This window comes from Triticum urartu, chromosome 4A (assembly GCF_056163025.1).
Source record: "Triticum urartu cultivar PI428250 chromosome 4A, HENAU_Tu73, whole genome shotgun sequence".
Lineage (NCBI taxonomy): Eukaryota > Viridiplantae > Streptophyta > Magnoliopsida > Poales > Poaceae > Triticum > Triticum urartu.
Window position 1 is genome coordinate 321,899,168 of NC_141876.1, and position 26,791 is coordinate 321,925,958.

The 26,791-nt window shown below is 48.8% G+C and overlaps 1 protein-coding gene across 2 annotated transcripts; it reads right to left on the minus strand.

The window, feature by feature from the left end:
• On the minus strand, nucleotides 1–26,564 carry LOC125551822 (uncharacterized). 2 transcript variants are annotated; one of them, XM_048715190.1, is made up of 14 exons: nucleotides 26,302–26,564; nucleotides 25,608–25,689; nucleotides 24,340–24,443; nucleotides 24,038–24,164; nucleotides 23,491–23,585; nucleotides 23,091–23,214; nucleotides 22,508–22,588; nucleotides 21,021–21,119; nucleotides 20,769–20,924; nucleotides 2,851–2,905; nucleotides 2,699–2,766; nucleotides 2,421–2,465; nucleotides 1,419–1,586; nucleotides 1–842 (listed from the first exon to the last, which is right to left on the minus strand). In XM_048715190.1, the coding sequence occupies exons 1-14, from the start codon at nucleotides 26,337–26,339 to the stop codon at nucleotides 330–332; spliced, it is 1,755 nt and encodes a 584-aa protein (XP_048571147.1). In that variant the 5' UTR covers nucleotides 26,340–26,564; the 3' UTR covers nucleotides 1–329. The 2 variants fall into 2 exon arrangements, with proteins under 2 accessions (XP_048571147.1, XP_048571149.1); XM_048715192.1 differs by lacking the exons at nucleotides 2,699–2,766; nucleotides 2,851–2,905.
• Between the last annotated feature and the right edge of the window lie 227 nt (nucleotides 26,565–26,791).

Below are 26,791 nucleotides of genomic sequence, written 5' to 3' on the forward strand. Positions count from 1 at the left end.
TGAGTTGGGTGTATTCCTTTTTCACAAATGCAACAAATAACAAATAGCGTGATTTCCCTGCATTACATTAACAGCATATTTTTGTTTTCCCAGCAAACACGCACCTACCAATTCACAACGCTAAGTGTTGAGACATGATATACAATCAATGGAACCCTACCTTTTTCTAGTTCTATATATACACCACCAACACACTAAAACGAGTTGTGCAATATTGCCTTCCTTTTTCCAATTTACAGGCTAACCAATCAAGCCAGCGGCAACCTATGGGCTATATTAACACACAAACGTGTATCGTCAACGGCATGTCACTGTATATCTTGCTTGCCTCAGTCATTGTTCTTGAAGAACGAACCCCATTTTTGTGTCAATCCGTCAATCAGGCTGCCAGTCCGGCTCTTCTGGACTACAAGTGTTGCTCTTGTGCCATCCTCTCCATTGGGGTTCTGGGTGGGTTTCTGGGGTTCTGCCGAGCCAAATTTCCCATTCATGTCCTGAGTGGTTTTCTGGGATTCTGCCGAGTCAGATTTTCCATTGATGACCTGAGTTGAGCCGTTGGATTCTGATGCGCCAGAAACATTAGCAGAAACAGCAACATTTACAGTGCAGCGATCTGCACTTTGCACACTAGACGTCTTTGCTACACTGTTACAGGCTGCTACATCCTTACCAGGAGCATCAGCACCACGCACAGAGAAGGAGGATGCATCTGTCTCCAATGCCACTACATCAGGTGCTACACTATTTTCTTTGGAAGCAACATCAGATACAGCTGATTGAGTGTTCTTTGTATTTGACTTGTCTAAATCCTTCAGGGACTCAAGAATTGCTTGCATCAGCATCTGCGTTTAGACACAGCAGAATAGAGATTAACCACTGGTACGGTTAAAAACGTGGAAAGGTAAAGGCTAGGAAGTAGTATATACGCATTCAGGACAGATCAACCTACACCATGATAATTCCTAGAACGTCCATTAACATAGAAACAGAACACGGGGACTTTATGCATCACCACATATTGTTCATACGTTGACATGCTCGTTTCAAAAATCAATTTGCACCAAAAATCCTTGTTGAGACGTTTATTTCATAGTTTAAATAGTGATTAGGGAGTGAATATCAACAGTTTAGCTTCAGATACAGAAAAAACAAGCTTTTTACAAATCAATCATCCATATCAGGCATAACCTTCATATCTCCCAACACCAGCTTCTACTCCAACTTGACTACTCTGCACTCTAGCTGAGACCCAGCCACCCAGGAACATAGTTCTAGATCCTCCCTTTTTTTTCACCACCCCTATTACACGTTTTGGAATGCTTTTGTGTGTTGAACTCTATAGAGGCATTAAGAAACTAAAAACTCCTCAAATATGATAGCATAGCGACAACCCCAAAGAGTGTAACGGTATAACTTACTCTATCTTCATCTTCCTCAGTGTAAGGCATATCTGATACGCTATCAAATGAATACTCCACATACTCGCCATCATCAGAGGTTGGAGTGAGCATCCTTCCATTACGGCCATTGGGAGGAGTCGCAGTAGATGCACTAGATGAGGAGGGGCCAATATCACTATCCAATACCTGTTCAAACAGCAAGTAGAAGTAAATCTGAGTGGTGATGCTTGATGAGTGTAATCTTCTGCAAGGTTGGTAAAAGATCAACAACACATACAAACCAAAGCATTCCCTCCAAAACTCAACAGTGTTATATACCATCGGAAGAGGCCTATTTCGTCAGGCTAATCTACTTGCAACATGAGACTTTTGAGTTCATGTTACAGCCGCCAATTGTTCATGAACACACATTGTACCAATGATTAAAGTGCAAAAAACCAATCATGCAACACATCAAGAAAATATTCAAGTACCACCACGGATTAGTGTATTGCTAATCCTCACACATTTTCACTTAACCAGAAGTATTTGTTATGCTCATTCTCTTACGTGCCCAACAGGCTCTGAAACCAATTATAAATACACTAACGATTCTAAACAAAAAGATACCTAAAATCATATATTATAATTTAAATTACATATCAAGGTTGCCTAACGCCCATTATTAGATTCAAATTTCATACCGCAAAACGTCTTAGGATCAAGTGCAAGAATCGCTGCAACTGTATCAAAGAGCTAGTCAACACAAAACCTGAACAGAGCAGAGAGTGAGGGAGAAAATTACAAACAATTTGGGATTTTGTAGGTGATGTATTTGGAACAATCCTCACCTATAAGGTGCAGACTAAACATGACCAATCAAATAGACTGAATATTTCTATAATAAAACCTATATCGGCATTCTATGCCAAGCTTTTTGGAAGTCGGGGGAAATCAGCCAATTAGGTAAGGTAAAAGAATTTGGTGTTACGGAAGACATAAAATCTAATCCTAAGAGGTGGAAATAGCATAAAATAATACCTCAGTTCTGTCGGCCCTGCCTTTTGTGGCGGTTCCAGATGGGACCTGCAAATGATCAAAAGAAAACAAAGCTGAGTATGCTGCTCCCTGCAGGTTCAAACACAGTAAAATGTTTCGTGGCAATTGGATTGCTACTAAGATAACTTTTTTCTTGCCATTATGATTCCATCAGAGGATATTAAGAGCCAGAAATGAGAACCAATAAATTAGAACACCAATCACAATGACACGGCAGAATTGCAGAATTGTTCAGAATGTCAACCAACTGAAATACCCACCTCCATTCTGCTCATGAGCCTTCTAGAACGCAACTGTGCAATGGCATCTTCTGTCGTGGTTGAAGGGGCTGCCCCAGAGCAAATATCGCAGATGTTACGTACCATGAATGATGCGCCAATTATAAGTGTGTGTCAAGGTTTGCAAATCATACCTGTTGGTGATTGAGCAATTCTATACTCTATATCATGTTCTGTATCCCAGTGACCCTGTACAGTGTTAGGAGTATTAGTATTGGTATAGGAGTCCTTATTAGGCTATGTCTCTTTCCTTGTACCCCAAGTCTTTGTATAATACTCCCTCTGTTCCATATTAAGTGTCGCTGATTTAGTACAACTTGTACTAAATCAGCGACACTTAATATGGAACAGAGGGAGTATATATATATGACCCTTGCGCTATGCAATAGAGATAAGTTGCATCTATGCTTGCGAAGCAATGTTAGAGGCTGATTGATAATTATGAATCCCTATGTGCTAGTGTCGTGGTATAACACGGCCACCTATGGGGCCATCGGCCCCTTGTGGTTCGGCAAGGGGGAAGGGCGCGTTGCACAAAGAGCGAAGACCGTAGGGCAGCACGGCGGTGATGACACTGGCAGTTTTTACCCAGGTTCGGGCCGCCGCGGGGCGTAAAACCCTACTCCTACTTTGGTGGATTGATGAGAGGACTGTAATGTAGACGCAGCGCTCTAGCCCAGCAAGGTCGCCTTGGGACGAGAGCAGCTACGCGCGCATGAGTGTACAAAGGTCCAAATCCTATCTAAGGTCGCCACGGCCCTCCTTTTATAGGTCAAGGGGTTACCACAATGGCAAATCAGTCATTATGTACTGATTAGATAGCAAACAGTGCTATCATACCTAACTCTGCAGACAGGACAAGGTGCATTAAATGTGCCGCTTAGTGTCACGTCGTGGGAGTGCCCGGCAAGCCTTGTTGCGCCACTTTAGCTGTCTCTCGCCCTGTCTGCCTGACACGCCTCTGGATGGGTGTCACGCAGAGTGGATCTTCTCCCCAAATGGCTGCCACGTGCCAAAGGGCAGACACCTAGTCACTTGGGGGCTTGACACCACACTGATAAGTGACTTGAGTCGTTGTGCGATGGAGCGATGGTGTCTTGGCGGGGTGATCCGCCCTCGGCGTTCCCGACAAGCTTGCCGGGGGAGTCTTGGGACTTGTCTTCGGTGCGACCTCGCCCTGGCCGGGCTCGCCTGCCTGGCAAGGGAGGTTTCCCTTAGTGAGATCTTACTCCCTTGGTTCGTCTTGGTCTTCTTGATCCGCTCTTTGATCCCTCAAAGAGCTATCTCTTCTGTTTGGCCTTGTCTTGGATGTTGCAGCTTTGCTCTTGGGCCTATGTACAGTCCGGGCAACAACACACCAGGGGTTTGTTGCACCGACAGGAGCCCCCGGGCCTGGCCCGAACGCGCTGCCGAGCGTCGTCGTGGTAGGCCCTATCTAGTACACAAGCGAAGAGTTGTTGGTAGCTCACTTCTTGAAATTTCCTTTGCTTCTTCATTAACCTGTGCTTGAGTCAGTTTCCTGTTTTCCCGCGCGTCGTGCCAGACGTTACGGGGGAGATTTAAGTCACGATCTGTGGGCTACCCACGTCCCACGTTCACGAGGCAGTAACTGCCACTCCACTGGCTTCCCCGCCCTTGGCTCCTTTTGCCACGTGTGCTGCATGCACTGCGCAGAGTTGGTGTCGGGCGCGGAGGGCGCGGGAATGAGCGCCATGGCAGAAAGCCAGGCGTCGGTCTTGATTCCGTGCGCCGTAAGTGGCATAGAGGAATCACACCGGTGAAACGGGGCGGTTGCTTTCTGGATGAGGAGCCAGCCCTCGGTCCTACTCGCCTATAAAAGGGAACGTGGCGAGGCGCTGACCCACACCATTCCTTCCTTCTTCCTTCTGGTACCATCTCTCCACAATGGCGAGGGAAAGTGGGCGCAGTAGTACTCCGTCGGTGGCGACGAGGGTTTTTGCTCGACAACGCCTCCCTCCTGCTGGGGACGCAAAGGCGGAGCCCGCCACAAGGGGAGGTGGGAGAGGACGCGGACATGCCCGTCGTGGTGTTCGGGGTCGAGGAGGGCGAGGCGGCGTCTTGATCGCGCCTCCCTTGGCCGTCCAGAACCCGGATGAAGGCCACGTCAGGGACCAGCCATTGGAGTTCATCGTCAAGCTGCGCGGGCCTCCGCACAGCCGCCTTCGGCTTCCTGCCCCATTCGCAAAGGTAATGGAGGTCGAACAGCCAACGGAACTGAGACTGCACATGAGGGGCTTTTGCAACGGCAGCATGCGGGCGGACGTGGAGTTCCCCGCCCCCCATGTCATGCTCCTCAGGCGCGGCTGGAAGACCTTTGCACATGCCCACAGCTGCGGCGGGGCACGTTCTCCATTCCAAGCTAATTGACGCCACCTTGCTCTCAGTCAAGGTCTTCAGGCGTTCGGGTGTCGTTTAGGATGCTGCGTAGAGAGCTCGACCGACGACGAAAGCTCCTCGAGCGATAGCGACGAGGAGGACAGTGACAGCGATGACGACGGCGCCGATGGAGGGGGCGGCGGCTCCGACTCCGGCTGATCGCCAGCTATACCATCACCGTCAGCAAGAGGTAGGCGGCACCACCATCTGCACCTGCATCTCCTCCCCGGCAAGGCGATTTGTTGGCACGTTGGATGTGGGGGTCCGGATGGTGCCTCCGGCTCCTCCATCAGCCTTCCAGCTGGACCCCGGCAGGCGTCCTCGTGGCCCTAAGCTTCGTTCGCCCTACCGCGTCCTGCTGGCCCTGGTGGCGGTGACCAAGGGACCCCTTCACCGCTCTCTTCACCATCACCTTCGTCCGCGCCCTCCCGATCTTGTCAGGCTCCTTGCCGTGAGGCCTGACGGGTCAGGCTGGGCTTCTGCACAGGCGCTCCTTTTGCCCTCTTCACCTCCCCCTGTAGCTCCTAGGAGGAGAGGGACAAGAAAGGGATTACGGGGCACTTATCTTTTTTCAATCTAAAATGTGTATGCACTTGCCAAACTTTGATCTTAATTATGTAATCTTCTTTATCCATGTATGTGTCATGTAAGATCTACTTGCTTATTCGCATATTAATGAAAAAAGATAAATCTTGTCGGGTACTTGTGCATGTATCATGCCCATGCAGAGGGGAGATGCCTTTATATGTTTAAGTAAACAAGTTTTCTCCGGCAAGCTATCTTGTCAGCGCCTTTTGTTTGTTGCCGCGGAGCTTAGCCTACCGGGCACAAAACTGTGGAAACAGACCAGCTCCTCGTCGAACCTCCTTCGTCGAAGGCCACTACAACCATCTTGACCGAAGCAACATTCGGGACATAGGATGGGAGCACCTAGGCTTCGGAGGTGATGAGGTTTTCATATGCACAAGTTTTCTTTTTACAGAACATGTATGGATAAGAAGGAACTTATCTGTTTGGCTTTCCGAGGACCGATATGTAGGCTTGTCTCCATTTCTTCTCTTCGGGACTGAGTCCACGGCAAGAACCTTGCAGTTTAGTGCAAATGAAAACAAAGCTACATATGATCTTATCTACATGATCATGCTATGCTCATGATATGCTTATGCATGCATGCAAGTTCTTGGGGGGGCCCAGCGCTTCATTTATTTATCTGCTGCTCAGGGTTGCCCCTGGCTTTGTACAAAGGGTTACATGCAGCATCGACAAGGCTTGTACAAAAGGGCGGCTGTCGGGCGGCAGCATCGGCAAGGCTTGTACAAAAGGGTGGCTGTCGGGCAGGGCCCGGCAGCCGCGCCTTACGGGTAGAACTTACGAAGATGCTCAATGTTTCATGAGTTTTGCACCGTGATGCCATCTTCGGTCTCCGAACAGACCGCACCAGGTCTGGTGACTCGTACCACCCGGTAAGGGCCTTCCCACTTTGGCGTCAACTTGTTGGAACCCTTGACAGACTAAACACGCCTAAGGACAAGGCCGCCTTCCTCAAGGCTCTGGGCATGGACCCTGCGGCTGTGATAGCGACGCAGGGCCTGCTAGTATCGTGCAGCACGTACAGCAGCCCGAAGACGGTTCTCCTCAAGTAGCACAACGTCGTCACACCGGTGTTGTTCTTGCGCTACTTCATCGTAGGCAAGCACTCGAGGTGACCTGTATGAGTTCCGTGGGGAGCATTGCTTCTGCCCCATAGACTAGGAAGAAGGGAGTCTGGCCGATAGCTCGATTTGGTGTCGTACGGAGGGACCAAAGAATCACCGGCAGCTCGTCGATCCATCACCTACCACACTTTTGCAGCCTATCAAATGTTCTTGTCTTGAGTCCACGCAGCACTTCAGCGTTCGCCCTCTCAGCTTGTCTGTTGCTTCTGGGATGGGCAACAGAGCAGAATGAGACCTTGCTTCCGAGGGCATGAACGTATTGCATGAAGGCGCGGCTTGTGAATTGGGTGCCATTGTCAGTGATGATTCTGGCGGGTACTCCGAAACGGCATACCCTTCAAGAACTTGATAGTTGACTGTGCGGTCACCTTCCTCATGGGCTCCACCTCCGGCTACTTTGTAAACTTGTCAATGGCAAGTTGGCAACGTACAAAAATTCAAAGCCCCCGGCAGCACGAGGGAAGGAGCCCAAAATGTCGAGCCCCCAGACCGAAAATGGCCATGACAAAGGGATCGTCTGGAGAGTTTGGGCCGACTAATGGATATTCTTGGAGTGAAACTGGCAGGCTTCACATCTGGTGACTAGCTCAGTTGCATCTGGAGGGCCGAGGGCCAATAGAAACCTTGCCGGAGAGTTTTCCCAACTAAGACTCTTGATCCAATATGAGAGCCGCACACGCCTTTGTGTATCTCTGCCAATAGTTCCTTTTCTTCTTCCCGGCAAATTCACTTCAGGTTCACACCGTTGGGTCTCCTTCTGTATAATGTGTTGTCGACAAACTGATACATACTGGCCCTCCGGGCTACTCTTTCAGCTTCTTGCTCTTCGGGAAGTTCTCCAGTTTGGAGATAGTGGACGATGCGATATGCCCAAGTCGGGGCCTGCAACTCGACAACTAGAGCCAGTGGCACCTCCTCACTAGCGGGAGAGCTTGCCTCGACCACAAAGACCTGACGTCCTGCGGAAGAGTGTGGCTCGCCAGGCGAGGTGGAGTCATTCCCGGCAACCCTCCTTCCGGGGACCTCTGAAGGTGCTACCGGTGGGGCTTCCCGGAGTCCAGCTTCCTCCTCTTCTTGGCCATTGTCAATGGAGATACGGATGGTTGAGTCAAATGGAGGACAAAAGTTCCTGGTTCCACCTGCGCGGCACACTTTGGCAAATAATCAGCAGTGTTGTTTTCCTTTCCGCACGTGGTACGTGCTCTGTTTGTAATCCGTCAAAGTGTTCCTCCAACTTCCTCACCTCTTCAACGTATACTTCCATCAACGGGCTCTGGCAATTCTTGTTGACTTGTCTCACTACTAGCTGTGGATCTCCTCGGATGATCAGCTTCTTGATCCCCAACTCTATCGCTATCCTGAGCCCGGCAAGGAGCCCTTCATACTCCGCAGCGTTGATGGTAGCTTTTTCCCGAGGAAAGCACATTTGGACCACATACTTCAGGTGCTCTCCGATGGGCGCGACGAAGAGCATGCCAGCCCCCGCACCCTGTAGTGAGAAAGCACCATCGAAGTACATGATCCATTCCTGAGGGGCTTCCTTGCCGGGGATGACTGTCTCTAGCACCTCTTCATCCGGAGTTGGTATCCATTCTGCAATAAATTCCGCAAGTGCTCTACTCTGAATAGTTGACGTGCTCTCAAACTTCAAACCAAAGCTTGATAACTCCAAAGCCCATTCCACTATTCTGCCAGTGGCCTCGGGGTTCCTCAGTGTGCGTTGTTAGACTTTGTACAATGCTAGTTGCTTAGAGAGGTGCTTAGGAAAATAAACCGGATTTTTCTGAAGTACCGATGCCTATTTCTACAGGAGAGATGCCTAACTAAGCGTCTACCCTGTACAAATAAGCACCAGTGCTTAAGGAAAGACTGGTTTATTTCTCTAAGCACCTTACATTGTACAAGGCCTAAGGGAAAGCGGGTGACGACCGTGATCTCGTGGACTTGAAAGTAGTGGCGCAGTTTTCTTAAGGCCATGATGAGGCTAAAGATCAACTTTTGCCCGCCAATGTACCTCGATCTAGTCCCCTGCAGCGGGGAACTGACGAAGTACACTGGCCGCTGCACCACCTTCTTCCTCACCGCGACCTTGTAATTGTCTCCGTTGCCCTGCTCCTCCTTGTTCTGATCAGCACCTGACCTTGTCGGGACGAGTTCACCTTCCTTCCCGGAAGATACAGTAGCTGCCGTTGCTCCTTCTACTTCCCACTGTGCCACCAAAGCTGCACTAACCACTTGATTGGTTGTCGTTAGATATAGCAACAAGAGCTCTTGTAGTTTAGGAGCAACCAAGGTGGGAACAGAGGTAGGTTTTTAAGTCTTGCAGCGCTGCTTCTGCTTCTGGAGTCCACTTCATGGCACTGCCTTCTTCAAAATTTTGAAAAATGGTAGGACGCGCTCGGCGGACTTGGAGATGAACCTGCTCAGTGCGGCAACACATCCAGTTAAGCGCCTCACATCCTTGACTGTCCTGGGTGCTTGAATCTACTCAATTGCTCTGATCTTGTCAGGGTTGGCTTCTATTCCCCGGTGAGACACGAAGAAGCCAAGTAGCTTGCCGGAGGGAACGTCAAACACACTTCTCGGGATTAAGCTTCAGGTTGAGCTTGCGTAAATTTGCAAAGGTCTCTTTCAAATCTTGAATGAGTTGGTTTGTCCTTGGTTTTGACCACGATGTCATCCATGTAGGCTTCAATATTCCTGTGCAGCTGGGACTCAAAACCAATTTGCACTGCTCTTGCAAAAGTGGATCCGGTGCTCTTTAACCCAAAGGGGATCCGTACAAAACAATACGTGCCGCATGGGATTATGAACAAGGTCTTCTCTTCATCTTCCTTGGACATGAAAATCTGGTGATACCCGGAGTATGCATCCAAAAAGGAAAGCAGGTCACATCCAGAAGTGGAATCCACAATCTGATCGATGCGCAGCAGGGCGAATGGGTCCTTCGGTCATGCTTTATTCAGATCCATGAAATCTATAGAAAGCCTCCATTTCCCATTCGCCTTGCGCACTACCACTAGATTTGCCAACCACGTTGGATGCAATACTCCTCTGACCAAACCAGCTGCCTCAAGTTTCTTGATCTCTTCGGCAATGAATTGTTGCCACTCCAAAGCTTGCTTCAGAACCTTCTGCTTGACGGGCCGGGCATGGAGACAGACAGAGGTGGTGCTCGATTACCTTCCTGAGAACACCGGGGATGTCAGATGGTTGCCAAGCAAACACATCGACATTCGCCCGCAGGAAGGCAACGAGCACGCTTTCCTATTTATCGTCGATGGAGCTGATAGTGAACGTACAATCAACGCCAACCATCCCTGCCGGGACCTTCATAGCAGGCACAGCAACCTTCGATCTCTTGCTTTTGAAACTTTCCGGCTGGTCATCAACAGGCGCAGCATACTCCAGAGAGACGCGTTTCCCGGATTCCTTGCCGGTATCCTCGCTAAGCTTCTTTCCTTTCTTACTTTTCTTAGCGGGAGCGGCAGCTTCCGCGGCCTCAGCAGCGACTGCTTCCCGATACATCTTATCCACGCATATAATCGCCTCCTTCTCGTCTGATGGAATGGAAATGGCGCCCATCGGCCCTGACATCTTCAGCGTGTTGTAGGCATAGTGAGATGCCGCCATGAATTTTGCCAGGGCTAGACGACCAAGGATTTCATTGTACGGCAGGGGAAGATCAACCACATCAAATACAATCTTCTTAGTTTTGTAGTTCAACTCTCCTCCGAATGTCACTGGCAGTGTGATCTTTCCCTTGGGACAACTCCTGCCAGGATTGATCCCTTGGAAAGTACCAGTAACCTTGAGCTCTTCATCTGCTATCTGAAACTTGTTGAGCACCTTGGGGGAAATCAGATTCAACACGGCCCCGCCGTCAACCAACATCTTTGTGACCTTAAGGTTGCGGATCATTGATGAAATCAACAACTACAAGCACCCTACCGCGGTGGTGCGGTCAAGGTGATCCTCTTCGTCAAAGATGATGGGTGTGCGGGACCATTTGAGTGGTTTTCCAAGTTCCGCCGCAGGCTCCACAGCACTGACCTCACGCACCCACTGTTTAAGCTGGCGGTGAGAGGAGTGCAAGGATGCACCCCCGTCAACGCATAGGGCGTCGGTGGCCTTCTGAAACTCCTGCTCGCTGGTTTCCTCTTCATCCCCTTCATCGCTCTCGCCATCGCATTCCTTCTTGTCATGGCCTTTAGCAGGTTTCTCTTGACGTTGGGGGACCTTGCCGGGGCGGATTCCTCGGCCGCCTTGGCCTTTCCCGCCAACATCGTCTTGGTCTCTCTCCTTATCACGCTTCTCGTACTCAGCTTTCTGCTTCTTGACGAGTTGCTCGACTTGATGACACTCTTGCAGATCATGGCCCTTGGTCCGATGGATCTTACAGTACGGCCCATCAGCTTTCCTAGCCTTCTTGGCCGCCGCAACTTCCCGGCAGTCAGTGCACGCGGCAACTTCCTTGCCGGGAGCTTCGGTCTTGGCCTTCTTGCCGGTAGTAGGGACGCCGGACCCTTCGACAGCCAGCACTGTTTTCTCCTTGCGCTTCTTGTTGCGTTTTTTGTTCTTCTTCTGATTGGTAGCATCGCCGTCGTCTTCTGAGTCAACGTCGATGCCATCTTTCTCTCCGGGGAGTCGCCTCCCCTCGTCTGTTCGGGCACACTTATCTGCCAAAGTGTACAGCTCATTCACAGTCTTGGGCAACCGGACGTTCATCTTGAAACGTATCCTGCGGTTGCACACGTTGAACTGGAACGCAGCAATCACGGCTGCCTGGTGGATGTCTGGAATGTTCCTGTGCACCCGACTAAATCTTTACATATACTTCCGCAAACTCTCTCCGTCCTTCTGCGGGAGGAGTTGCAAGTCGCTGGGCCGCCCTGGTTCTTGATGGCCGCCCGTGAAGGCACCAACAAACTCATTGCACAGGTCAGCCCAGGTCGAGATGGAGTTCTCCGGTAAGTGCATCAGTCACGACCTCACGTTTGGCTTGAGAGCCAAAGGGAAGTAGTTGACGAACACCTTCTCATCTCTCCCTCCGGCAGCTTGGACAGCGATGGTGTGAATGCTCAAGAACTATGTCGGGTTCAATCTTCCATCATACTTTTCTGGTATCTCTGGCTTGAAGATGCGAGCAGATGGCCAACGGACTTGCCGGAGCTCATGAGTGAAGGCGGGGCACCCAACCTCGAAAGGCAGGTACCCATTTCCACCGGGCACGGGCTCGTCAACGTCAGGGCCATTGCGCCTATCGGACTGTCGACGGGTTTCGCGGCGTCGTTTGATGGTGACGCACGCGTCTTCCCTCCGCATGTCCTCGAGGACCTGCCGTTGGTCTCGATGGGCTCGAGGATCAGACGAAGCCATTGACACGTTGTCGGGTTCTTGGTCATGTGGTTCTGGCTGCGGCCCCTGCGCTGGCTGCCGTGGAGGGGACTGCACCGTTGGAGTGGCCCCTTCGGTACGGCCAGCGGCTCGGGCTGTTGTGGCTGCCTGTGGAGGCTGTGGAGGCTGTGGCGGGCCTGCCCCCTGTGATCCTCCCGCCTCAGCAAAACCAATCAGCCTCTGAATGGTGGCTCTCCACTCATCCATTTGATTGGCCGCCGGCGGGAATCTCAACAAGAGCTGGGCTCGCGCCATGGCTTCCGAGGCGATGCTTGGCATGGATGACGACGCAGATCGCGACATCGCCTGACTCCTGACGGTGCCGGTAGTGGTGGCGCCGTGCCGCCGCAAGCCGATCGCCAGGGTGGCGGGGTGACGAGGCGGATGCGCCTGGGGATTGATGACCCCATCTGGCGCATCGTCTTGGTTAACTTGCTCTGGTGATGGCACAGGCCCCGTAGCCGCACCCGCAGCGGGGGCGGCTAGAGGGTTGCGATTCGCACAAGAACGAGCGCCATCGCTATGGCTGCGTCCTTCGACGAGGCGGAGACGGGATATTCTCCCCACCCATACCTTGTGGAGCATGGCCGCTAGGGCGCTGTTGATGTTGCCCTTCTCCGGCACGTCCTGCTCCCGCTTCGGCCACAAGGGGGATGGTGATGGCATCGCCTGCGCCAGTCACGTTCCGCGCGGCGTCCACGTCCCTGTGCGCCCCCGTAACCCCCATGGCATCAGTGGCCGCATGTGAGAGGGCCTTCGAGTTGGACGGGTGAGCTGAAGCGCCAGACTTTTTCTTGGGTGCCATGGATGATGAAGCCGTCGATGAAGAAGACGATGATGAAGATTGACGCGCTACTTACAATCTCGGGTTCGCGCAAGCGCCTCCCCCTACCTGGCGCGCGAAAGATGTCGTGATATAACACGACCACCAATGGGGCCATCGGCCCCTTGTGGTTCGGCGGGGGGAAGGGCGCGTTGCACAAAGAGCGAAGACCGTAGGGCAGCATGACGGTGATGACACGGGCAGTTTTACCCATGTTCGGGCCGCCGCGAGGCGTAAAACCCTATTCCTGCTTTGGTGGATTGATGAGGGGACCATAATAGAGACACAGCGCTCTAGCCCGGCAAGGTCGCCTTGGGACGAGAGCAGCTACGCACCTATGAGTGTACAAAGGTCCGAATCCTATCTAAGATCGCCACGACCCTCCTTTTATAGGTCAAGGGGTTACCACAATGGCAAATTAGTCATTACGAACTGATTAGATAGCAAACAGTGCTATCATACCTAACTCTGCAGACAAGACAATGCGCATTAAATGTGTCGCTTAGTGTCACGTCGTGGGAGTGCCCGACAAGCCTTGACGCGCCACTTTAGCTGTCTCTCGCCCTAACTGCCTGACATGCCTCTGGACGGGTGTCACGCAGAGTGGATCTTCTCCTCGAATGGCTGCCACGTGCCATAGGGCAGCCATCTAGTCACTTGGGGGCTTGACACCGCACTGATAAGTGACTTGAGTCGCTGTGCGGTGGAGCGGTGGTGTCTTGGCGGGGTGATCCACCCTCGGCGTTCCCAGAAAGCTTGCCTGGGGAGTCCTGGGACTTGTCTTTGATGTGACCTCGCCTTGACCGGGCTCGCCAGCCCGGCAAGGGAGGTTTCCCTTAGTGAGACCTTACTCCCTTGGTTCATCTTGTCTTCTTGATCTGCTCTTTGATCCCTCAAAGAGCTATCTCTTCTGCTTGGCCTTGTCTTAGATGTTGCAGCTTTGCTCTTGGGCCTCGACGGGGTGATCCGCCCTCGGCGTTCCCGACAAGCTTGCCGGGGGAGTCTTGGGACTTGTCTTCGATGCGACCTCGCCCTGATCGGGCTCGCCTGCCCGGCAAGGGAGGTTTCCCTTGGTGAGATCTTACTCCCTTGGTTCGTCTTGGTCTTCTTGATCCGCTCTTTAATCCCTCAAAGAGCTATCTCTTCTGCTTGGCCTTGTCTTGGATGTTGCGGCTTTACTCTTGGACCTGTGTACAGCCCGGGCAACACACGCCAGGGGTTTGTTGCACCGACAGCTAGGCTTTTGAGTTCTAAATATTACCCTTCTGGAGATATCTTAATATCTTAAACTGTCAGCTCAAGGATCATCTTATGTCTGGCACAACATCTGGGCAGGAATTCAAACATTCAAAAAAGGGTGTATTTGAAGAGTTGGCAATGGCATGAAAATTAATATTTGGGAAGATTGTTCGATCCCACTCTATACTCATATCCCAGTGACCCTATACAGTGTTAACTGTTAAGTAGTATTAGTATTGGTATAGGAGTCCTTATTAGGATGTCTCTTTCCTTGCACCCCAAGTCTTGTATAATACTCCCTCCGTTCCAAATTAACTGTCTCTGATTTAGTACAATGATTTAATACAAAGTTGTACTAAATTAGCGACACTTAATATGGAATAGAGGGAGTATATATATATGACCCTTGCGCTATGCAATAGAGATAGGTTGCATCTATGCTTGCGAAGCAGTGTTGGAGGCTGATTGATAATTATGAATTCCTATGTGGTAGGGTTTTGAGGTCTAAATATTACCCTTTTCGAGATATCTTAACTGTCGGCTCAAGAAAGGATCATCTTATGTCTTGCCGAGCATCTAGGCAGGAATTCAAACATTAAGAAAAGGGTGTATTTGAAGAGTTGGCAATGGCATGAAAATTAATATTTGAGAAGATTGCTGGGTCCCGAATAGTTCTTCAAGGAAAATAATCACACTGTGGAGTAACAGGGTGCTGACAAGAGTTAATGGGCTCCTAGATGGATGGGATGAGCCACGTATCATTGACAATTTTTGGCATATCGATGCAGAACGTATACTACAAATCCCTATATATACATGAGACGGATGATTTTGTTGCTTGGCGCCTAACAAAGCTCGGCCTCTTCAGTGTACGTTCTTACTTGAGTCAAAACCCTACCCCGAGTGGACTAGGTAGTTCTACTTCGCATCTGGTTTGAAAAATTCTGTGAAATATAAAATGTCGGGTAAGAGCATCTCTAGCAGATCCCGCAAACAAACTGAAACACATACTGCGTATTCAAACTAGCAGTTCGCGCCACTTTAAAACATAGTTCATACTTAAAACATACTCCCTCCGTCCGGAAATACTTGTCGAAGAAATGGGTAAAAATGGATGTATTAGAACTAAAATGCGTCTAGATACATCCATTTCTCCGACAAGTATTTCCGAACAAAGGGAGTAGTTCATACTAAAACATCACCGGAGTTCATACTTAAAACATAGTTCGTACTTAAACAACACCGTAGTTTATACTGAAAACATAGTTCATACTAGCATAAAACGAAAATTAAACTAGATATACCCGTCATCACCATCACCGAGCTTACCAATGCCGAAGTGGTGCTCCATGAGGGAGTTGGAGAGCACGAAGGTGAGGCCATACTCCTCCTTCAACGCCGGCACCCGCGCCGCTGCAGCTTCATCTCCTGCGGCAGTCGCCTCATTCGCCTCGAACCACGCAACCTCCACCGCCCGGAGATGCTTGAGCTCGGGGGAGAAGATGCGGTCGAGCCTATCAAATTTGGTCCACGCCCGTGCTCCACGCGGACGCCACGCCTGTTCCCTGCGCCACTCCACTAGCGGGCAGAGGAAGGAGCTCCCGGCCTCAGCGTCGTTAAGGCGCTTGTGAGGCGGCTCGCTGTCGAGCCCCCCTCGGCCACCCCTCCCGCCACCCGTGCACGACATCGCGACTCAGTTCCGGTGGCTACGCTCACCGCAAAACGATGCCGGAGGAAAGACAATTCGTCACCTGAGAAGTAGAAATGCGGCGGAGGAGGATAAGGGAAAAGGAGAACACAACCCTAAAACAACCTAGCGCCGGTATATATTGCAGATTCAAGGGCGGTTTACGGGCCTCCCATAAAAAATTTACAGGCCGGGCCGGTTTTTTGGAGCGTCCCGTAAATTCACCGGAAAAACGCGGCCCGGCAAGCAACTCTAGCAGTTCATGTAAAAGCTCGCCGAGACGGGGTTTTTCGGCAAATTTACAGGACGCTCCAAAAACCCGGCCTGAACAGGTCCGGTAAAAACGGCCTGGCCCATAAACCGCCCCCGAATCCGCAAAATATACCGGCACTAGGCTGATTTAGGGTTTGTGCCCTCCTTTTCCCTTAGAGCATCTCTAGCAGACTCCTTAAAAACACGAAAACTGTAAAATCCCATCGACTATGCGTTTGGCATGTTTTTTGGGCCAGACCAGAGCCCGTATAGTCGCCCGGCATGTAAAAGATTTTACGGTGGCCCTCATACTGCCCCCCGCACGCGGTATATCTACGGGTTTGCGGCGACTATACAGGGCAAAACCCTATCCCCCCGCCGCCACGATTCCCCAATCCCCTCTCCCATTTCTCCCCGCCGATGAGCTAAATCCGCCGCCGCTCCCCACTATGTGGCATGGGATGTGGAGCTCGAGCCACCGCTTCGACGGCAGCGACAACCCCGAGCGGCAGCGGTGTGTCAGAGCGGACGGCTCGAGGAAGCGAACCGTGAAGAAGTACATGAACCGCGGCCTACAGCCAGCGTCGTCGGCCCTCCGCCGCAAGACGGAGGAGTACGACCGCAGGCAGGCGCGTCTGTCCTCCGGCTCGGGCAGCTCCTCCGCCGCAGGCAGCTCCGCCAGGGGGTCGAGCTCCCGTACGTCGCTCCTCATGCCGGTGAAAAGGGAGCCGGAGAAGCTCCCGCTGCTCCGCGCGGTGAAGGGTAGCCAAAGGGGCCGGTGCGGCCGGGCGGTAGCGTCATCGGGCAGGAGGATTTCCTCCCCCGGCCAAGGCGGACATCTTTAAGAAGGCCATCGTCACGCGCATGCGCATGAGAAGATGGAGCAGCGTCGTCGAACTTTAGGCGAGCTCGACGACATCGTCCTCGAGCAGGGGCTCGCCAAGGCGCAGGACTTCGACGCCAACCTCAAGGGATGGGGACACAAAGCCAAGGCACAGGACAAAAGATATGTTGACCTCGTCTCCTTCGACGACGACTGAACTCTGCCGTCGCAGCATCGCCGCACCCGGATGGCTCCGGTGAGCCAAAGTTTGGCAGTAGGGTATACGATGGCCGCCGCTCCTCCGATCTACTTTGTATAAAAAATGCTATGTATGGTGATCTATGAACGCTGCTAGTTCTACTTAAGTAGTTTGATTTCTCCCGTGAAGTTCAGATTTCAAAATTTACAGGTTCATTTTCGGCCTATATCCGACGCATTCTGCGAACTGTAAACTCAATTTACGGGTCCGCGATTTAAGGTGTCGGCTAGAGATGCTCTTATCCTCCTCCGCCGCATTTCCACTTCTCCACCGGCAAATCGCCTTCCCTCCAACATCATTTTGAGGCGAGCGTAGCCACTGGAACTGAGCCCCGGTGTCGTGTGCGGGTGGCGGGAGGGGTGGCCGAGGGGGGGGCTTGGCGGCCGCGACGGCGAGCTGCCTCGCAAGCGCCGCAACAACGCTGAGGCCGGGAGCTCCTTCCTCCACCCACTGGTGGAGTGGCGCAAGGAGCAAACGCAGCGCCCACTCCCGCAGCACCGAAGCACGAGCGTGGACCAACTTCAACAGGCTCAACTGCATCTTCTACCCCACGCTCAAGCGTCTCCGGCTGGCGGAGGTCGCATGGTTCGAGGCGGAGTAGGCGGCCCCCACAGGAGACAAAGGTGCAACGGCGTGGGTGCCAACGTTGAAGGAGTACGACCTCGCCTTAGTGCTCTCCAACTCCCTCACAAAGCACCACTTCGGCGTTAGTAAGTCCGATGATGGTGATGACGAGTAGATCTTGTTTAATTTTCATTTTATGCTAGTATGAACTCCGGTGTTGTTCAAGTACAAACTATGTTTTAAGTATGAAGTCCGGTGATGTCTTAAGTGGCGTGAACTGCTAGTTTGAATATGCATATGTGTTTCAGTTTGTTTGCAGGATTTGACGACGGTTTGTGGGATTTGCTAGTCAGGAAAGGGCGAGGTAGACCGAATTTGACATGGGAGAAGTCCGTTAAGAGAGACCTGAAGGATTTGAGAGCTAGCTATGGACAGGGGTGCATGGAAGCTTGCTATCCATGTGCCAGAGCCATGAGATGGTTGTGAGATCTTATGGGTTTCACCTCTAGCCTACCCCAACTTGCTTGGGACTAAAGGCTTTGTTATACTTGCATAATGCAATCCCATGTATGGGCATACTTGCTAACCGTCACATTGCTACCACGCGTCAATGCCCGGTGTGCCAGACTCACGCAAAGGATGTAGCACACGCATTATTCAAATGTGCTCAGGCACAGGAAGTGTGGCAGGTCCTTAGGCTACATGAAATTATAACCCGTGCATGTGCACCGCAGAGATCGAGCACCGAAATTTTGGAGATCTTGCTATGTGACTGACCAACAAAAAACAGTACATGGATGTGGTCCAACACCCGGAGATGATCGCGGCCACTAGTTTGTATCTTTGGTGGCAGAGACGGCAAATTTCAAAGAATGAGGAGGTGCAACAGCCTGTTCCCACAGGTCCAGCCATTCAAGCTTTAGAGCTAAATTATGTACCGGCAAATGGCAAACCTCATACGAGCCCACACATCAATCGATGGAGGAAGCCATTGTTTGGTCAGCTGGTTCTGAATGTTGATGCATCTTTTCCTGAGGAGGATTACTCTGGTGCTGTCGTCCGGGATCACCTGGGTGCTTTCATTGGTGCTTCTACTGCAAAACCAGAGCATGCTGGCAATATTGTCTCAGCACAAGCAGCGGCCCTGGTGGAAGGTCTGAAGTTGGCACTTCAACTTGGTATAAACTCACTCCTGGTACAGGTGGATAATTTGGTTGTTGTGGAAGCACTAAACATGACTAGTGGGCAAGCCATGGTGGCTGCCCCTATCATTGAAGAATGTCGTAGTATTTAGGAAGATTTCAGAAAGGTTCTTTTGAACATTTTAATAGTCTAATATGGTTGCTAATGTTTTAGCTCAACAGAGATATCTTGATCCTCGACTTTGTGGTTGGACACACCCCCTGAGTTTATTTCTAGCTTTTTAGCGGATAATGTAAGCATGGTTTAAGTAATAAAGCAGCCACGAAGGACTTCCCATCAAAAGCAAAAGAGGTAAGTTGCATCTATGACATGGCATTAGAGCCTAGATTTAGGTCTTGGATGCCGCAGCTCATCCTACTCTCCCAATCGATTTTTTGTTTTGGTCTCCCGATCAGATTCCATCGATCCGCTCTTCTCAAGTAGATTCTCTCTTCTCTTGGCTGCCCGCTATCACTTCGTATGTTCTCGGCCAGACTTGCCGCCACGCTCTGCTCCACGTACAGGCCCACCCGTGCAGCTCTAGCAGCCTGCGTGCTGCTCCACCCTGCAGGCCTCGTGGCCCCGCCGCGGCCTCCTGCCAGCCTTCTCCTGCTGATATGTCGCTGCTCTTCTTAGCCATGCTCCTGGTTGCTGCTTGCTACGTGTTGTTGTGCCTTCTCTACTTGTTTCTGCTACGTGCTGCTGTGTAATATTTGTCTCATTTTTTCGTGCTGGCCTGCTCCACCAGTTGATAGTAAAAAACATATTACAACGTCTACTGATTGTCAACAGTGTTCTTTGCCGATTATGTCTCGCACATACACCTTCCATTGGTGTTGGGTGTTCGTCCGCTAGTTGCTCTTTTCTGCCGCTCCTCGCCGGCATCTCACCTGCACGGTCTCCTCTGCAGCCTCTTCTGCATACACGGTAGCTATTCCATCTTCGTCTCTTGCGTGCTTCTTAGCTTCTATTTTTCTATATTTTCCGCTGCGTCCACCAAGTCCGTTGCTCTTTTACATGTTCTCATGCCATGCGAGTCAACCAAGTCTTTATGTGTCAGCCTTATTTTTCAGGTTCTTGTCCTTTCTATACAACTTTAGTGGCCTACGTGGTCCTTGTGGTTTTCTATAGGAATTTCATGGCCTCTTTTTGCACTGCTGATCTACACTCATTCTTGACATCGAGCTTCTTTCGCCGCCGGTTTTCTTGGGCTATGATTTTATGCGCAATGCTTCATTCGCTTGATGCCAATTGTTTATAAAGTGCCCTCCTTTAGACGCTTAAGCGTCGCTTACGTGATAAGGCGCTGCATGCTCACTTTGGGTGTCAGAGCGGGTGGAGCTCGCCTTAGGTCGCCTTAACGCCTTATAAACAATGCTTGATGTGCCATCTTATTTTGACAGCCCATCTTCTCTTATATGTCTCTTGTATCTTCTATTGATGTGGTGTCTTCTCGTCATCCCCTTTGGCTTGACTCTACAGGTTTTTCAAAACTTTTCATGCTACAAAAACACTCAAGAGGGAGGGGGAGGGGGGTTAAGGAGTATTACTATTGGTCTAGGAGTCCTTATTAGTGACACACACACACACACACACACACACACACACATATATATGGCTCTTAGGCTATGCAATAGAGATAAATAATATATACAGAACCTATGTAAGTAAAATTAACACATTTCAAGACTTGAGGAATACCAATCTGTAGTACCTGACCAAGGCTGCCATGTGGTGTCAGGAAATAATGATCGTCAGGGACATCAGGTGGGTTCAGCACATTATGAAAAAATATTGTGATCGAGTCAAAGTAAAATTGTGGTCGGGGTGAATTGTGGTCCCCGTCAAATTTTATAATGTTTTTGTCTCCCTGCAGACACATTAAGACAAACCATACCATATGTTACTATCTTGACAGACAAGAAGTAATTTATGTTTCATGCTGAATGGGGAGGTAGAAACTTACAACATATGCTTCACAAATTTTGTCTGAATGATGCGGGAGTATAAAATCATCCTCAGTTGCATGTCCAAACAAAGCAGGAACAAAACATCGCTTTGCTACCTGAAGGGTTTACGGTCAGATACCAAACATATATCCATAATTCTATACGCTGTCAAAACAGAATCGCATTTAAGTTTTTAAAGGATATCTCCTACAGTAGTATAGTTCGCATAGCTCTCCCAGTTTTCGATTCAGCTTTGTGTTCGTCGATAAGACCGAACTGTACAGAATCACATTCAATAAGCTTGCACTATGCAGTTGGCAATTGGAGTAGGAACCATCATCCTTAGTTACCAGATTCACGGTTCGGTACTTTCTACTATAATCGAGTTCGATGGGGGGTATACATCCCTGATTCGCGAATTCCGAAACCAATTCATGAATCAGTTGACTTCTATTCGCTAGCTCTCATTCGTTTTCCAAAAAAACGATCTAGTAGATGAAAAAAAATACTCATACTCGAAAAAAGTTAAAAACACCCTGGCTGTTGGTGTATGAGGCCCAGTTATGGCCCAGTAACCTTCACGTGACCTAGCTCCACTTCCTCTTCTGGAATAAAAAAAGAAGCTCCACCCAAGTGCTTCTATTGCTTCTGCAATTCTTGCTCTGCTCATGCCATAGATGGAAAAAATACTCATACTTGAATAAAAACACCCTGCCTGTTGGTGTACAAGGCCCAGTTATGGCCCAGTAACCTTCGCGTGACCTAGCTCACTTCTTCTTCTGGAAACAAAACTCCACCCCAGCGCTTCTATTGCTTCTATAATTCTTGCTCTGCTCACGCCGTTTCTATTCGTCTGCTGCTTGCGTTCTTGCTCCTGTTTCGGCACATCTTATAGCCAAGCTATTCCGCTTCTCCATGTCCTTAAGCTGCTACACATCTCTACTTCTTTCACCAGCAACCAGCAGGCAAAGAAAAATATTGTATGGTGGCCAAGAGCTGCAACAGCGATGGAGGACCGACGATAGAGAGCCCAGGCACGATGGTCGTCATCTTTCATCTATCTTTTCTCCACCTACCTTCTCCCTCCCAGCCAGCCTCCCCATGGCGCTCACCCTGTGATTTCATTTTTCTGGTTCGCTTGGGATCGCAACTCTGGCAACGAATTCTGTTCGGAACCAACAATCTCAACCCTAATCTAGGTCGATCGATCTAGATCGGGATTCGAAGCCAGTCCCACCGAATCCAGTAACTATGCCGTCATCTACTTCCTAAAAGGAAATGGTTCGCATAATTTCCCCAGTTTCCTATTCGGCTTTGTGCTTGTCGATAAGACCAAACTGTGTGAAAACCAATCTAGTTGTCTGAGCTGTACTATTATTTACAAGAGCAAAACAAAGAAAAAGCTTGTGAAATCTCCAAGCAGCTAATAGCAAATAAAATCATGTGTATTAAGAACAAACAATATCAGTATCCCCGGTAACTCAAGATCAGGGCAATAATAAACCTGAATGGTATCAAGATCCATGATGTCAAAGCTGGCTTTTTTCTTGACAATCTTCCGCATGTGCTGTATTGCAAGTTTTACCTAAACAAAACAAACAGAAGCTCCATAATATATAAGATGGGATATACCATCTGCAAATATGCATCAAAGTTGTGGGAGCATATCTAGAACAAATAAAATTAACAGAAGTCAAGCAACACATGTGGAATTATAATTACAAAAATCAGTGGTCACAAACTCTAACTAGGCAGTCACAAGCGCACATGAACTCATGCATAATTTGAATTAAATTTTAAGTGACTCATGCTCATTCATCACTGGAACTAACTGTATTGATAAACAACAGACAAAGTAGTCTTTTGGATAAAAAAGATCAGGAATGGCTCCATTAGGCTCTTTGAGTAGCCATGTTCAATTATAGAAATGGTGCTATAAGGTGGGTTATGTAGGAAACAAATTTGCAAAAACACCATGCTAAAGCGCAAGCTCATCAACTCCACTATTCCCTGGGACGACAGCCACACATACACATTGCTAGTAACAATTGATAACCGATGAATCCCCATCATCAAATTATGCTTACCGTGAATTTTGGCAAGGGGTATTTGTAGGTATCAACTAGTTCCATCATCAAGTCAACAAGGTTAGAGAATGGACTATCAAGAACCATTCCAGCAATTGATGGATCCTCCGCTCCATACATTAGACTGAAAGAAAAGAGTCCAGACATTCTGAGTAAGTTAAAATTTAGAGTGTTTAAGTATGTACATGTTCCTACCCGCACGAACACATAAGAACATAAATACAAGCAACAATATTACACATGGGTATTTTAAAGCCTACAAGCACATGAAGCCGAATATTACAGAGGAATATCATAGAGCATACAAGCAAACTAAGCTGAACAATAGGGAATCGTGATTAACTAATTTCTGACCACTACAGGAGAAAATGATGAGTTCATTTCAACATACTGAACACACCTTGTGACCGCACCCATTGAGCGGCCCCACAGAGCAATGCAAGATATGTTCCCATCTGTCCGCAAATAATTAACAACAGCTTTCAGATCTTCTTTCTGTATAAAAGAAAGCGATATCAGCATTGTGTCTTCGAAAGCAATGAAAACGATTTGATTAAGTGCCTCAAGAAAAACTGAGGCGTTGATGGCCCCGAGCAGAAAATGAGATAAATGAATAGGTGGTTCAACTGGCGTAAAGGAACATTTACAATCAGTCCAATGTGAAGGGAAAAAAACTGTCTTGCTATAAACGGTATATACTGCCATTAATCCTCTGCACAAAGTTTTAGATTTCACTAACCATCCATTTCACTGTTATGACAGATTTTAAGATTATCTATTTCTGTACAAAGACATAAAATGCATAACAGATTATTATGTGTTATTTGTTTCTCAATTTACCTAATAGCATCTGAACTAACTGTGCATGTACAACATATAAAAGCAAACAGAAGGTTTCAGAACCATGCGTCATTTTTTAATCTTCTATCTGCATAAGGCAAACTCACTTCATTCCAGCCCAAGGTGACATGCTCTCCTTCAGAGAGACCAGACCCTGAAAAGTCCAGTGTAAAGACTGTAATATTTGATGGTAGAAGAATAATGGCAGCTTCACTAGCATCAGCTCTGCATCCACTGGAAAATAAATAACGCAGTTCAATTAATCCTAGCAAAAGATAGAATAGACTATCTTACCAAATATTTGTAAAGGACTAGAATTGTGCTTTATTAGTAATAGGTGGAAAGGCATTTTGCCAAAACTGAAAAACAAGCCTATTAAGCAAAAGGATAATGTGTACATATACTCTACCTATTTCCATGACAGTATATAACACAAGGAAGTGCTGTTCCTTCAGGAATCACAGCAGGTATGTAGTGGCTACACTGCAACTTCTTGCCCTGGCTATTTACTACCTGAAAAAAGGAGACTGCATATCAAATATATACCATGGCAAGCCACATAAGAAAGCAAAATTTACCTACACAAGCCGAAAGCCAATGTCCATTATGTGTAATCTATGTCATCTGATAAATGACAAAAAAGCTAGCAAGCCAATTTCAGATTATTACAGTACACCAGGAATAAACAAATGCAACAAACAAGACAGCAATACAAATGCATAAAGTTGGGAAAGATGTCATAAGATATAATTCACACCTGTAATAGATACTCCCTCCGTCCGGAAATACTTGTCATCAAAATGGATGAAAATGAATGTATCTAGAACTAAAATACATCTAGATACATCCATTTCAATGACAAGTATTTCCGGACGGAGGGAGTACTATAATCTCATGTACATTTCTTATACATCACAGAATCTAAGCACATAGGCCAATTAGAGACAAATGGTAGCCAAATTATGGATTTTACAAAGAATTTCTTTATTGGAACTGAAAAATTCAAAATAGCACAGAAGGGCAGCCCGGTGCATGTAGCTCCCGCTTGCACAGGGTCCAGGGACGGGTCCGACCACTTGAGGTCTTCTGTATGCAGCCTTTCCATACATTTCAGCAAGAGGCTGTTTCCAGTACTCGAGCCCGTGACCTCATGGTAAGAAAGCAACATCTTTACCGCTGCACCAAGGCTCCCCTTCGTGGTCTTTATTACCATATGACCAAAAAATTCAAATGGAAAACTACATGTGATTATATATATCCTAGATCACCCACAAACTTGTTACGCATTGGCTACCTATAATGAGCCACATCTAGTGGCCCAGATCTGGCATCAGCCTAGCAGATTTCCTGTTTATCCCTTGCATCCTACTTGCATTGTTCAAAACTGAACCTGCCTCACTTGTTAAATGATTCCAAATTAAACACCGTCTTAAAGAACGACCATGCTATTTACATCTTTAATGCCATTGATAATGGAATCCAAATTTCCATTCATGATTTTTTAGCAGACAACGAGGCCAACAGATTGTATTGAGTTTTTCTGGCAATGAAGATGGAGGGTTTTTTCTAATGTGTATAGCGCATACAAAAGTAATATAATAGAACAAAGGAAATAGGTTTCTGATGTTTCTGTTAATCTGTTATCACCGTAACACGGAAATATAAAACATATATAACCTCCAGATCCTTCCTCTGAAACCATCTTCCCTTGAGCATAAACTCCTGCTCCAGTAGATCATCGTCTGGACTGTAGTCAGCTCTGCAACGCAGGAATGTATCAAGTAGGTTAACAGAGTATGGACCATCAAGTTAGGGAGTTACCTAAAGAAGCATAGCTACTCATGTTCAGCTAATGAATATCTACTGTAGCCCCACATCAGACTTGTCTAACTCTCGGTAATAGGAAATCTAGGAATTTTTGTATTTAGGAGAATAGAAGAGTAGCTTGCTGAGGTGGAATGCAAGCACTACTTAAAAAAGCATAGGATAGAGTTCAAATGCCACAGTAACAATTTCGTGAGCACAACACCACAACATTTGCAGGCAGGCAGCCACTCAAGTTCATTTGTATGTAACCTAAATTAATAACCATCAATCTGACCAACCGAACTGCTAGTGCCATCTACATCACTAGCGTAATGCAAAAGCCAATGACGAATCTACCTGAATTAGGGGACCGCGTGAAGCAATCAACCTACCCCAATTCAACGACAGCAAATCGTATGGGAGGCGAGCACAATCGGCGGCGCAAGTCCAGCGAGCCGAACCGACGCACCTCAAGCCCGCGCGGCTCAGATCCAAACCTACGCCTGCCGAATCGAGACGGTGGGGCGGGGTGGGGTGGCTGAAGGAACGGAACAGGGGAGCTCACCTGGGCGGGCGGATGATGAAATTCACCAGCTGGTCCATCGGTTGAGAGAGAGAAGAATCTCCGGGGAGAGGGAGAGGTGGAGGTTGAGGGAGATTGGGTGTATACGAAGCAAAGCAGGCAACTCTGCTCTCTCCCTCTCTCCTCGCTCGCTGGCCTCCCTCCCTCCCTCCTTCCCTCTCTCCTCTGATCGCTTCTGATTTCTCCCACCTTCTCCCCTCCCCTAACCTCCGTCTTTTTAATTGATGAGATGATGGTGATTAATTTACTCGGGTGCCTTGAGTGGGGGTACTTGCCTTCCCCTACTCCGTTCCCCGGATGGCTGTTTTCCAGTTTTGACCCTCTCTTCTTCTTTTTTTCATCCGATGAACATGATCATTTCCAGGGCCGGGCCGGGCCGGGCCGGGCCATGTTTCGGGCTGGCTCAACAAAGACCAGTTTCAAAATCCCAAGCACGGGCATGGCCCGAAACACATGACTAGTGACATTTATC

What these genes read in the sequence shown, in the direction of transcription:
- LOC125551822 (XM_048715190.1), bottom strand. Translation starts at nt 26,339, where the DNA reads ATGGACCAGCTGGTGAATTTCATCATCCGCCCGCCCAG. An exon ending in TGGATCTTGATACCATTCAG is followed by an intron (nt 21,120 to 22,507) that starts GTTTATTATTGC and finishes TAAACCCTTCAG; the next exon opens with GTAGCAAAGCGATGTTTTGT. An exon ending in AAATTTGTGAAGCATATGTT is followed by an intron (nt 20,925 to 21,020) that starts GTAAGTTTCTAC and finishes ATGTGTCTGCAG; the next exon opens with GGAGACAAAAACATTATAAA.